We start from the raw sequence: 13,421 nt of genomic DNA, 5'->3' as shown, positions 1-13,421 counted from the left end.
TGTTGATTATTATTTTTTAACCCTTTATTAAAAAGTTAATTGCAGTGGAACTTCCTCAATGCAGCAGTTTTTTTTTTTTAAATCACTATCATAATGTATAATACCCTTAATACATTGAATATATTACAATCTATCTGATGACACAATAACTCTGAACCTGGACCACAAATGAACTCCACTGCATCAATATTCACATATAAAATTATATAAGGGTTCCAGCTCTTTTGCTTTATACATCCAAAATAGCCTCTGGATGACCTTATTCTGACTCTGTTAACTTTCAATGTCACCAACACCAGTCTCCCTCCCACAATCAATTCCTCTCGAGACAATCTGCACTTCCACTTGAGATAGATAAGCCGTCAACAACAGCTGTATTCCCCTTTCTCTCCGCAGCCAGGACCCCGTTCAGAAAGCTCAAAAGACTGTCTGATACAAAAATCGGCCAATAGAAAAATTCCGATATGCTGTTGCCAGGTAGTTTCCAGCCTTGCTGACCAATTAGATTACGAATGGTGAAGGGAGGGCGCGGGGAGCTGGAGGTAACAGTGTGCGCGAGAGCCCGAGTGCGAGGGAAGCCTTATCACGGAGGCAAGGCTAAAGACAACATTTGCAAAATGCCGAATAAAACTAAGAAAGAGAAGGTAAAGTACAGATTACAATCATAACACGTCTTATCAATGTGTCAGATAATTAAGTTTGTATAACAATTACTCTATCGCATTTGCTGGCGTTGTTTTTTATAAGAGAAGGCCGCGCTAGCCGCTAACTTAGCCCGCTAAGGGCGCAAATTTCGCCTGTAAGTCTCAAGTAAAAATACTGACAGTTGCATGTTCACAAGATTTTTTAAATAACGACAACGCGTTTTCTTTAGTTCAGCGTGACCTGTATTCAAGATGTCAGTCTTTTATGTTTGAGAGAATGCTCTCCGATAGCTGTTTCACACATATAGTGAGATTATGATCGGCCGTTAATATGTGAATAGAGGCGTAACGTTATTAGTTGACAGATTGCAGCATAAGCTGAACACGCAAACATGTTCTCCTGTCCCTGCATGAGTCAATGATTCAGTGGACAAGCTGTGGGCATCGTTATATAAACGCTCGATATATTAGTGGACAAGTTTGTCACTGTGCATATGATGCTGGACGGTGTGAACTCAAATCATTTCTCATTCCCAGAAAGCAGTCAATGTTTTGATTGATTCAAAATATAGTTTACAATTGGGCTGCTGGTGGCCATCTCCCGTCATACCTGTCCTGCAGCATGACATGCCCTTTGATCTGACTTGTTTGCAGACCACCCCCCAAAAAAAGGCTATTTTAAATGTGATCAGAATAATAGGAGCCTCATTTGATTTTATGACTCTGAATTAAATGTATTGGTTCTTTTGTGGTCATTACAGGAACCAAACAAATCTGCAAAAAGCAGCACAAAGAACAGCAATTCCAGCGGTGGAAAGGATGCTGGGACTGAAAATTCAGAAGAGGTAAAGATGACCGTTTTAAAATCATTTCTTGTTTGACCGCAGGGCTGCCTAGTGGACTTGGCACAAGTACTTGCTTGTGTTAAAGCTGGGCTTTTTCTTTCCTCGGGGCACAAGAAAGCTAAAACTCAATATCAGAGCCTTTTTGCGAGGCAGTGTTTATTATGCGTAGTAATATACGAAGTTGATTTGCTTGTCTTTTTGGCTGCTCAGATTATTTTTATATAGTTAATGTTTTTACAGTTGCACATTTAGCTTGTCAAACTCACAGGTCTGAAGTGTATCGTACCGAGGATGGGTAAAACTCTTGATATCTACCTTCCTTCCAAAAAACCCTCATTTCTATTTCTGCTTTATTAAATAGCCAAGATTGAAGCGGCTCTTAAAGCTGTCCTTTATTCTTCTACATAAAGCAAAGCAATCCTCCCTCAAAATGAGCCTTGACTGTAGGTTTGTCTCGGTGTTATTAAATCAAACAGAAGTAGCTTACAATATATATTTTCTGTCCTTCCTTCTCTGTCTTCAAGCCATGCTTTATTTTTGTGACAGGAGTACGGATCAGGTATTGCTTCGACTGCACAAAAAGTTGCACAATCAATCACAGTTTCCCTAAATATGCTATCTTTATGATCCTTTTCTATTTAATGTTTTGAGAGTTTTTGTTTAATAGAATAATTTTTATTCTTTAAATTATATAAATGTGGTGTTTGTACTAATATTTCTACATGATTTGTCCGCGTGTTCATAAAAATAAGATTTAACTGTTTAGTTAACGTGTAGATTTCAGGTAAAATAGAGTTGCATACTATGTTTATTACTACCTTTTGCATTGCTTTTTTTTTAATGGTTGCTCTGGGAAATGCATCTAGCCAGACTTGTGTTTTAGACCCTGGTAAAGGAAAAGTGCACAGCATGCAGACATGTACCATGTGTTGCATGGACAAGTGTCGCTTTTTTCTTCATCAAAAACCTTCAGTTTATAAAAGCTCTTACAAGTTGCTCATTTAGCAGTTTCTACTACTATCTGAACTGCTTCTGCAATGGTGCTAGTCAAGGTTTGTGGTTTAGCATTGATTCTGTATTCTTCTAAACCAGCGATCAGCTTTGTTTTAATCAATATGTTTCTAAAGCCAGATGCAATTTTGCTGCTTGAGACTAATTTCAGGGATTGCGAAACATTTATTTTGTAGGACCAGAATGGCAGTCTTTGATCGCTTAGTGTGACATTCTCACTGGAGGCCGATTAATTGTCTTTTCAATTAATCGTATCCTCACGCAAAGCTCAGATTCAGAAATATTGCATTAGCTGAGATGTATATCGAACAGTCATAAAAGATGCATAATCTGCCTTGGCTTTTACACACTGGGCTCATATCGTACAGTTTGACAAAAGGAGAGAAATTTAGTGTGATTTTTGTTTTGGGCGCACTCCGCCAGTGGCAATACTGTGTTTATCACCTGTGGTTGAAACGGTTTGTGTGATGCTTGTCTTATAAGGAAGACATATTTATTTGATAGTGTAGCTCAGGCTACTCATGAATGTTTAATGTGGGCTGAATCTAGATATGGTAATAAGGAGGTATGTAGGGTGGGTTAGTAGTGGACGTCAGCTCTCCTGGGTTAGGCAGCGTGGCTTTGTTACACCAGGGGAGCAGTTGGGGGTTCAGTGCCTTGCTCAAGGACACCTAAGTCGTGGTATTGCCGGCCCGAGACTCGAACCCACAACCCTAGGGTTAGGAATCAGATTCTCTAACCACTAAGCCATAACTTCCCAGGAAAGGACTAATCACAGCAGTGAGGGCTCACAGAGAGGAGTGGTTTAGGGACTCATAAAACAATAGTAGCAATCTTAAAAATGGCATAATAGGAGCACTTTAAGACATAAAGACTGCCCCACATAGATCTCACAAAGCTGTTTTTCATTATTCATATATTTAACTGGTGCTCAATATTGCATTACAGCTAGCTGCTTCCAAGTGAGGCGCAATGCAGTTAAGGGACTTAAATATATATTGTAGTTTGGTAGATGCTTTCAAACAGCATTGTGATTAAGTTATGATGAATAGAGATATGTAAAAACAGTTTTAATATGTATATAGAGGTGCAACCAAAACTGTAATTGACTGTAATTGAAGGTATAGAAGAAGATCTGTTTATCTAAAAAAATACCAAGAGAGATGTAGAAACTTAACGGATGTACTTTATAGACAATGAAGTCAGCTTTTTTAAAGACCCAATAAAATAAATGTCTAGTTTTTACTGTATTGTCTTTAAGGCTGTTTATATGTTGGTGTACTCTTCAAGTTGGCCATTCGCTTTTAGTAGATGCAGACATTTTCAATGTAGTCTTTCACTTCTGAGAAAACTGACTCTAGCACTGATGAGTGTATCCAGATATTTCTCCAATGAAATGCTCTCCATAATGAGTTTGTCCCCTTTTCCTATTTTTTTGCAGTGTTTTGTCTCTTATGTTGTGTTTGCCACCAGGAAGACACTGGAGTCTGACGTTCTGTGACCAAAAGTGGTGCTATAGCATAGGATGGCATTATGTGCCCATTTTGATTCTGAACATTGTTTTTTTTTTTTTTTTTTTTTTTTTTTAAGGCCCAGCAGTCAGCCAGCAAGCGTCCGAGCAACAGCACTCCACCTCCCACTCAGCTCAACAAAATTAAGTACTCCGGTGGGCCTCAGATTGTAAAGAAGGAGCGTCGACAGAGTTCGTCACGATTCAACCTCAGCAAGAACCGGGAACTGCAGAAGCTTCCCGCTCTCAAAGGTAGAAATGACTCCAAACAGAACATAGCCCTAACAGTCACCGCTCACAGTTTTTCTTTCTTTGTTGATGATTTCTTGGAAGTGATCAAATGATCTGTTGTTGTGTACATATCACAGTGAATGGTGCTAATTGTGTTGGCTGTTGGAGGGCAGCCTCACATGACCCCGGAATTATTTTTACTCCTTTACTGTAGCAGATGGAGTTTGGTGTTTGAAGTTAGACATATCAAGTATTGTTGTTGTTTTTTTTTGTTTTGTTTTTTTTAGCAAATTGGGTTATACATTTGGAATCAATACACTAGGAGTAGTACACTATTGATTTAAATATGTCTTTGCTTCAATGGAATAGATATTGAGAGTTTTCACCATTGAAGATCATTGGATGTTCCTTTTTTTTAATCTTTCTCTCATTTGTTCCCGTGATCGTGTTGTTCCGACATAGTCTCAGTCAGGGAGAGTCCTTTCTGTCTGGCCACGCAGGGAGTTTGAGCACATGACAGTAATTGGATCAGCAGTGCAAGTGTCTGCACTAAGTAGGACAGTGAAACCTTGCCACAGCTCACAATTTAGAGAGTTACAGTCTAATCTCCAATCTAATCAAGCCTGTTACTTGCAGTCCCTTTATTAAGAATCTGATATGGATTCATCCTAGAAAGCATATGGTTTGATTAATTTATTCAGCGCAAAGTCATCAACTGTTGTGTGGTTTTCATTATATCAGGTCCTGTTTACACCTGAAATTAATATACATCTCAGGTAGTCATCTGATCACATGTAGTCAGCAGAGTATGAGCATTTAAAATGCTTCTCAAATGCTTCCTTTGACCACTTGTGAACTATTTTTAGTTTGCAAATGTTGTGGTCACATGAAGTTGTTGTATTTTCAGTCCTTTTAAAGGTTTTTTCCCCCATGGACCAAGTGTAGAATCTGTTATGCAAATCAGTGGTTATCTACACTTGATCAACACATCCAGATAGATCGTCTCCTGAGGTCAAATATATCGCTGTTGATCCGTATGGACCAGGCCCCACAGTTTGGCATGCATGTAACCATCATAGAGTCAAAGTTTATCATTTGTATGTGTTTTGTTTGGTCAGTTTACACATTCAAATGATTTTAAACCATTCCAGGACAAGAAGAGGCGAAAGAAAACTTGATTCCGTACTCGTACTGTTTTCTGCATGCACAGCAGTGCGTTTCAGAGAGCATGCAAACACAGAGTTGATTCTTTTGCATCTCCTTGTACTTGAACAGACACATAAGCCCTATTCGGACACTGATTTTTATCGTATGTGGATGTTGGTAAAAAAATAATTTGCATGGCACCTCATAAAACTCATGCATTTGGTTGGCGATTTATTCACGGTGGAGGAGCGTTTTTTGTGGGAACGCCGGAACTGCTCACGTGGTCAGTTGCATGTTTGACTGCTGTTCATGAAATGGCACATGCTTGGAATGATGAGAATGAACGGATTGGAAAAAATTCCATTCAAACTCGTACGACAGCAAAAATCGCACCGTGTACGCCCGCCTTTACTGTCAGTCCCCGTGGTTTCATAACAGGAAGAATTACGCTCTCTTTTCGAGACGAGTTGCTCTTGAAAGAGTAGTTCAGTTTACTGTTTCTATTATTAATATAATGTGAAACACCAGTTTGGTTTGAAATGTTTTCCATTGTGGTAGAAGTAAATTCTCAGTGACTATTGCACTGTGTTTTCGTTTTGGTGTTTTCCATCTACATGCCACAACAATGGTCTCGAATAACCACACTGTAAAATACTCTGGGAGCCTTGACCATTCCACACATTCACCTTTCTATGCAGGGTGCCAGACAGATTTATGCATCAGAACAATGTCTCTGTGTGTTGGTTTCTGGCCCAGGCAACACTGTTTCTAGTGGTCTGGCACTGTCTCTGGATGTCCACATGGCAAGCAAACAGAGGAAGCATGGAGATCTCCCTTTTCCTGTCTTTGTGTGAGAATGAAGCCAAACCAGTTCAGTTTGTCTAGGAATTCAATTGAAGCAAGTGCTTTTACTTCAGTATCTGCCTTGATGCCAGTTTGAATGGCAGATGTGAGACCTTTTTTTTTGTTTTTGTCTTCTGCAAAAAAGTTTTTATACTATTAAACACTAGCTTTTATTTATAAACAAGCATATTAATATCAATATTAACAAATTTGGCTATTATTATTATTATTTTCAGTATCAAGTTTAAACCTGAAGTACTGGTACTTTTAATGTTACTAGTGTGTTTTAAAAGGACAAGCAGGGAGAATAAATATTCGTGATGAATGAAGACTTAATGATTAGAGATACATCAGTGGACTAAATGTTGATACAGGTAGAGACCGAATGCAGGATGACATCATGCACAATTTATTTAAGCATGTATTTTGGGTGTGTGTACAAGTAGATCAATTTTCTGTGAGCTCTGTTCTCTGTTTTGCAACATAAGTGGATTACATAAGTTCCGAGGTAACATATTTCAAGAGTCTTTCGAATGAGAGCTTTCTTATATTTTCACAGTTTTGTGAAGAACATTGTGTATCATGTGGTGGTTGCCTGCCGCAGCATGATATCAGTATAGCATACAGATGTTTGTGTGATGGAAAGCCTGCTCATTGTGTGAGGCATACAAGACTGCCACCCAACCAACACTCTATGACTGCTGAACATTTTTTGCTGAGTAAATTTAAACCTAGGATAACTTAAGCATAAAAACAAGATTTAGTTTTGTTTTACTAAGCTGTTTTACTATTATTTACTATTATTATTATTACAATTATTATATATATATATATATATATATTTAAATGAATGATTATTAGGTTAAAATGCAATCCCCTAGTTTCACAGACAAGGCCTAAGGCTAGTCCCAGACTAAAAATCATGTTTGAGCTGTTTTACCTGAAAGAAACTTGCACTGACGTATCTTAAAATATGTCAGGGCTAGGGCTGTGCAAAAAATCGAATGCGATTTTCGTGCACATCTCATCAGTAAAGACGCTCCTTTAATTAGAAGTTTTATCTCCACCACGTGTGTTCAGATCAGGCTTGCCATGTTTTCACAACAAATCATGCCCTTTTGCTTCTCAAAACTAGTCTAAAACTAATGGGGGGTTCCAGGAGGTTCCCAGATAAAAAAAATTGCTTCCCGGGGTTAAAATATACGTTTTGTTTTTTGGCATGGTTGTCTTTGGTAAAATTCGCATTTTAGGGGCTAAATATCATGTTATTGGTATTGGGGCTGCTTCGAACCGCGGACATGGAAAACAACCGCAGACTTGGCAACACTGCTTCAGGTGGAGCGGCAGTTACTAAACAGAGCCATAGTCTACGGACAACTAACACAAAATCGCTTTCAAAATCGACAAAGAATCGCCACCGATTTTAAAATCGATTTTGTGTTTCAGTTAATTACGGCTCTGTGTAGTAAATGCCAACCAATGTTGCCAAGTCTGTGGTTGTTTTTCATGTCCGCGGGTCGAAGCGACAATACCAATAACGTGATATTTAGCCCCTAAAATGCGAATTTTACCAAGGCAACCATGCCATTAAACTTAAAATTTAACCCCGCAGAGCGTTTCTTTTTTTATATACTTCTAATTACAGGAGCGTCTTTACTGATGAGATGTGCATGAAAATCGCATTCGATTTTTTTGCACAGCCCTAGTCAGGGCCATTGGCCCTGTCTATGAAACCAGGCCAATATGTTTTTTGTGCATATTTGAGATCTAATATTTTATAACTCTTAATTTTCATTTAGTATAATGTGATTTAACATTGTATTTGTTAAAGCAATATGTTTTTTTGGGGAAGTAGGCTTATAATTCACTTTTACCCTAAAGCATTATTATGGATTGTGGACTCTTTTTGGCTTTTTATTTTTGGGTGAACTATTCCTTTAGTGCTTAAAACCCCTTTTAAGCTTCTTGGTAAAATTACTGTAATATACAGCCTTGTGTGGCTTTTTGCTTTTTCGATGTAATGGCTTCACTTGAAAATATACTAGTGTTAAATAAACATACAGGTGCATGTCAGTAAATTAGAAAAGTGGAAAAGTTAATTTATTTCAGTAATTCAACTCAAATTGTGAAACTCATGCATTAAATAAATTCTATGCACACAGACTGAAGTAGTTTAAGTTTTTGGTTCTTTTAATTGCGATGATTTTGACTCACATTTAACAAAATCCCACCAGTTTCACGATCTCAACAAATTAGAATATGGTGACATGCCAATCACCTAATCAACTCAAAACACCTGCCAAGGTTTCCTGAGCCTTCAAAATGGTCTCTCAGTTTGGTTCACTAGGCTACACACTCATGGGGAAGACTGCTGATCTGACAGTTTTCCAGAAGACAATCATTGACGCCCTTCACAAGGAGCCACAAAAATTAATTGCCAAAGAAGCTGGCTGTTCATAGAGTGCTGTATCCAAGCATGTTAACAGAAAGTTGAGTGGAAGGAAAAAGTGTGGAAGAAAAAGATGAACAAAACCAACCGAGAGAACTGCAGCCTTATGATGATTGTCAAGCAAAATCGATTCAAGAATTTGAGTTAACTTCACAAGGAATGGACTGAGGCTGGGATCAAGGCATATAGATGTGTCAAGTAATTTGGCTATAGTTGTCGTATTCCTCCTGTTAAGCCACTCCTGAACCACAGACAATGTCAGAGGCGTCTTACTTGGGCTAAGGAGAAGAAGAACTGGACTGTTGCCATTGGTCCAAAGTCATCTTTTCAGATGAGATCAAGTTTTGTATTTCATTTGGAAACCAAGGTCCTAGAGTCTGGAGGAAGGGTGGAGAAGCTCATAGTCCAAGTAGCTTGAAGTCCAATGCTAAGTTTACACAGTTTGTGACGATTTGGGGTGCAATGTCATCTGCTGGTGTTGGTGCATTGTGTTTTTTGAAAACCAAAGTCACTGCACCCGTTTACCAAGAAATTGGAGCACTTCATGCTTCCTTCTGCTGACAAGCTTTTTGAAGATGCTAATTTAATTTTCCAGCAGGATTTTGCACCTGCCCACACTGCCAAAAGCACCAAAAGTTGGTTAAATGAACATGGTGTTGGTGTGCTTGACGGGCCAGCAGAATCACCAGACCTGAACCCCAGAGAGAATCTATGGAGTATTGTCAAGAGGAAAATGAGAAACAAGAGACCAAACAATGCAGATAAGCCGAAGGCCACTGTCAAATAAACCTGGGCTTCCAGACCACCTCAGCAGTGCCACAAACTGATCACCTCCATGCCACACTGAATTGAGGCAGTAATTAAAGCAAAGGTAGCCCCTATCAAGTATTGAGTACATGTGCAGTAAATTAACATACTTTCCAAGTATGGCCAACAATTCACAATTATTTTTTTTATTGGTCTTATCAAGTATCTCAGTTTGTTAAATGTGAGCCAAAATCATTACAATTAATCTAATACACGAGATTCACAATTTGAGTTGACTGAAACAAAAGAACTTTTCCACGCCATTCTAATTTATTGAGATGTACCTGGATAACTTTAGGTTTTAGTCTAATTGTGTGACTAAAAGAACACTGAGATAAAGACGTCCTGCTCTGGGGTTGGTGATTTGCCTGTGGTAGTTCTCATTCTTATGACTGTCTGTTTGTGCTCTGTTGCTGAAGGGCAAGATAACTACATCATGAAGCGATGATTTTTTTCCACTGAGTTTGGGGTTAGTAGTTATTTTAATCTGCCTGCCCTAAGAACCATGAACAACTCCTTCATCCCTCTTTTTTCATCTCTCTGGGAGCCCTGAGGTTATTGCATGTGCTATTCAAAAGCACTGGGTTGTTTCTTTGAATTGGCCCATAATAGTCACATTATAATCATACTATGTTGTTATTTTTGTTTGTTCATTAGCTAACATAAATTAACTAGGTCAACATTTACAATGTTAACATAACTGTTTGGTACAAACCATTAGTGTGTGTGTGTATATATATATATATGTATATATGTATAAGGGCTGTGCGATTAATCAAAATCGCGCATAACCTGCCTGGCTCTGCTTTTAGAAAGTGTAAATTCAGTCTAACTGATTTGCTAATTTCACTTGGATGAAATTAAACATTCAGCACCTTTTCCAAATGTTCTTAAAATCCCAAATACTTAATGAATAAATCAGCCTATGTAACCTATGTAATACTTTAATAATTGGCTAAAGTAGTAGTTCATTATTTATACAAAATAAACTAATCTTGCCTGTGAAATTCAATAATTAGGTAAATTCTTTAAAAGTAGTAATACAATTATGATATTCCCTGCTAAAAAACAAAAACATAAAAAAACAATAAAACCCCTCCCAAAACACAATAGAAAATTTCATGGATTTAAGGGTTATAATGGGAATTATATTAGGCTTTAATGTAAACTATAATGGTGTCTGCTGGTATTTGATGGATTCTATTGGTGGGATTCTATTCTGTCAGGTGGGAAACAATAGAACAACAGTAATTCCTATTGGAATAATGCCCAAAACACACTACAAAAAGTATTTTTTTTAATTGTTTTAATGGAAACCATTAGGGCTGGGTGAATTATCGAATATTAGCGATTGTATCTGAAAAATGTTGATGATGATGGGAATTTCTGTTGTTCTAACTGTGAAATTAGTGAATTTCACTGTTATATTTACCAGTTTTCATAATATAGACAGATAGGGTCTCATTCATGAAACATTCGTAAATATACGAGTAAATATCTGAGTGATTTGCGCGTAAAGAAAACTTCCCGAAAACTCTTCTCCTGATTCACAAAAACTTCGTAAACGTCAGATGTGATAGTGAAATGTGTGTGTGTGTTAATGAATTCCAATCAGTCGTAAATGGGACGCGCGTGCACGCTCACTCTCAATTACCATAAATCCCGCCTATTAAATCCGACTGACAACTATATATGAGCATCATATTATGACACCAAACGAAGGATTTCAACATGTCTTCTCAAAAGCGACTGAAAAAGAAACATTTCTCAGCTGCAGAAATTGAAGTTTTATTATCAGAAGTTCATTCAAAACGCCACATTTTATTTTCAAGCGTACTAGTGGCGTATCAGGTCCTAAAAAAGGAAGTTTGGCAGCATATTACAGATCCTCCCTTCCGAAAAATTACCATGGTTTTATTATAGTAAAACTGTAGTAACCCATGGTTTTTTGGCGTATTGACTCCCATTTGTCTAACCACAGATTTATTACATATAACGTGGTTAAACTGGTTAATATAGAAAAACCATGGTTAATTTGTGGTTACCATGGTTTAACTATAGTAACCATGGATTTTTGGTTACATTTGTAGTAAAACCATGGTTAATTTCCGTAAGGGCTATTACTGGCTCTCATAATAAAAGTTAAAAGAAAAACCGTATGTAATTAATTTATATAATATTTTTTTCAAAATGCTGTGTAAATATATACCCGATTATGAATTAAAATGCAGCCGTATTAATGAGCAAAACGTTCAGACGTTAAACGCACTATTTACGCGTGGCTGGGAGCAGGTGTAGATTTCTTTCGTACCAACTAACATTTGGAAAATACGAACGTTTTAATGAATCCGAAAATTTACGCCAAAACCACTTTACACGCGATTTACACACAAATTCGTTCTGCTCGTGTTTCATGAATGAGACCCATAGAGTGCAAAAGTCTTTTGGTATTCATTTATATACATTTATGTATAAGAAATAGCTATGTGTTTCAGCAACTAGCTCCCCATCAGAGAGGGTTTTAAGTGTCAGTAGGAACATAGTTTCATGCCACAGAGCTTCTCTTAAAACTTCTCTTTTTAAAATACTTATCCCAATTGCATAGTTTAAATTGTGAATTGCATGCAATAAAAAGTGGACAGAATGCACTTTCTGTACTTGTTTTACACTGCTTCATTTACATATAGGCCTACATGTGTTAATTTAATAAAAAGCAGTAAGTGATCACTTGGTCTAGATTTTTTTTAATAGGTAAAAGAAAATCATGTTTATTTATTATTTAAATGCAAATGCAGACATATTGAATATTGTAAAAATTGACAATATCAAGATTTTTTATTATTATTATTATTATTATTATTATTGTTTTTTATAAAGATTTCGCCCAGCCCTAGAAACCATAAGAATTTCTGTGATTAATTTCTGATTCTATTGTTTTTTTCAGCAGGGTAACGATACCCATACTGTGCTGCACACTATTGACAATATTGAGCTGAAGCTTGACTTATATTTACCCCCGCGCTGCTGATGAATGTAATGTAACCATTCAGTATCAAAAGCTATTTTATTAATAAAAGTCAAGGGGCAGGGTTCACAAGTTTGTGTCCCCCTGGATGTTTGTATGTGTGTGCAACGTGATCTCTGATCTTGCAAACCAAAATAATAGACATGATTTTCTCAGGCGGCATGTAAAATCATATGAATTATTATAACGATTATTAAAATGAATATGTATGGAGGACAGTTGATTACAATAATAGTTCTGCTGATTCCCCTCAATATTAAGAGTTTCCCCTGTGGGGTAAATAAAGTTAATTGTCTTATATTAAAATACATTAAAAATTAACATTGATATTCATCATACCTTTTACAGTACTATCAAGATAAAAGTCAAAAAACAAACAAGATTTGTTTTCAGTTCTCTGCCTCAGTTTCCCAACAAATGTAAAGAATGTACAAACTGAAAACACTAAATACTTTTGTGGTCTGATTTCATTAATTATTTTCAAAAGGGAAATACTGACGTGGATGTTTACAGAGAAGAGATCTCTTTTTTTAATTTAAGTAACGAACTTCCTCATCTAATATAATACACATTTGAATGTATTTGTTGTGACCTATTTAAACAACTGTACTGTTTAAATTAGAAACACACCTCTATAGTTTGGGCCGCTATATTGCCAACCCCAAATTTTGTAAAAGTTGTCTAAAATATCAGCTATCAGTATCTGTCTCAAATTTCCTTATGGGTGCATCCTCACTTTTTATGATTGTCTTCTGAATCTTTTTGACTTTTATGTGTATATACTAGTGCATATTTGATTTGATTAGATCCATATGAAAGTCACCCTGTGCATTCATCAGCAGAAAACCTGCTGGCTGCAGGCCATCCTTTACCTCCATTACTGTCCTTCTCCTCTCATCACTCTCAGAGC

General features: G+C 37.0%; 1 protein-coding gene across 1 annotated transcript in view; it reads left to right on the top strand.

Moving 5' to 3' along the window:
* The first annotated feature begins 393 nt into the window (after window positions 1–393).
* Window positions 394–13,421, top strand: part of LOC113113055 (serine/threonine-protein phosphatase 2A 56 kDa regulatory subunit delta isoform) — a 31,197-nt gene continuing 18,169 nt past the window's right edge. Inside the window, exons 1-3 of the mRNA XM_026279198.1 lie at window positions 394–644; window positions 1,406–1,489; window positions 4,091–4,262. Of these exons, the coding sequence (XP_026134983.1) occupies window positions 513–644; window positions 1,406–1,489; window positions 4,091–4,262 (388 nt within the window). The 5' untranslated portion in view covers window positions 394–512. The remainder of the gene's footprint in view (window positions 645–1,405; window positions 1,490–4,090; window positions 4,263–13,421) is intronic.

Source organism: Carassius auratus, chromosome 13 (assembly GCF_003368295.1).
Source record: "Carassius auratus strain Wakin chromosome 13, ASM336829v1, whole genome shotgun sequence".
NCBI lineage: Eukaryota > Metazoa > Chordata > Actinopteri > Cypriniformes > Cyprinidae > Carassius > Carassius auratus.
Note: the sequence above shows the minus strand (reverse complement) of the source record. Positions and strands in the feature narration are given on the sequence as shown.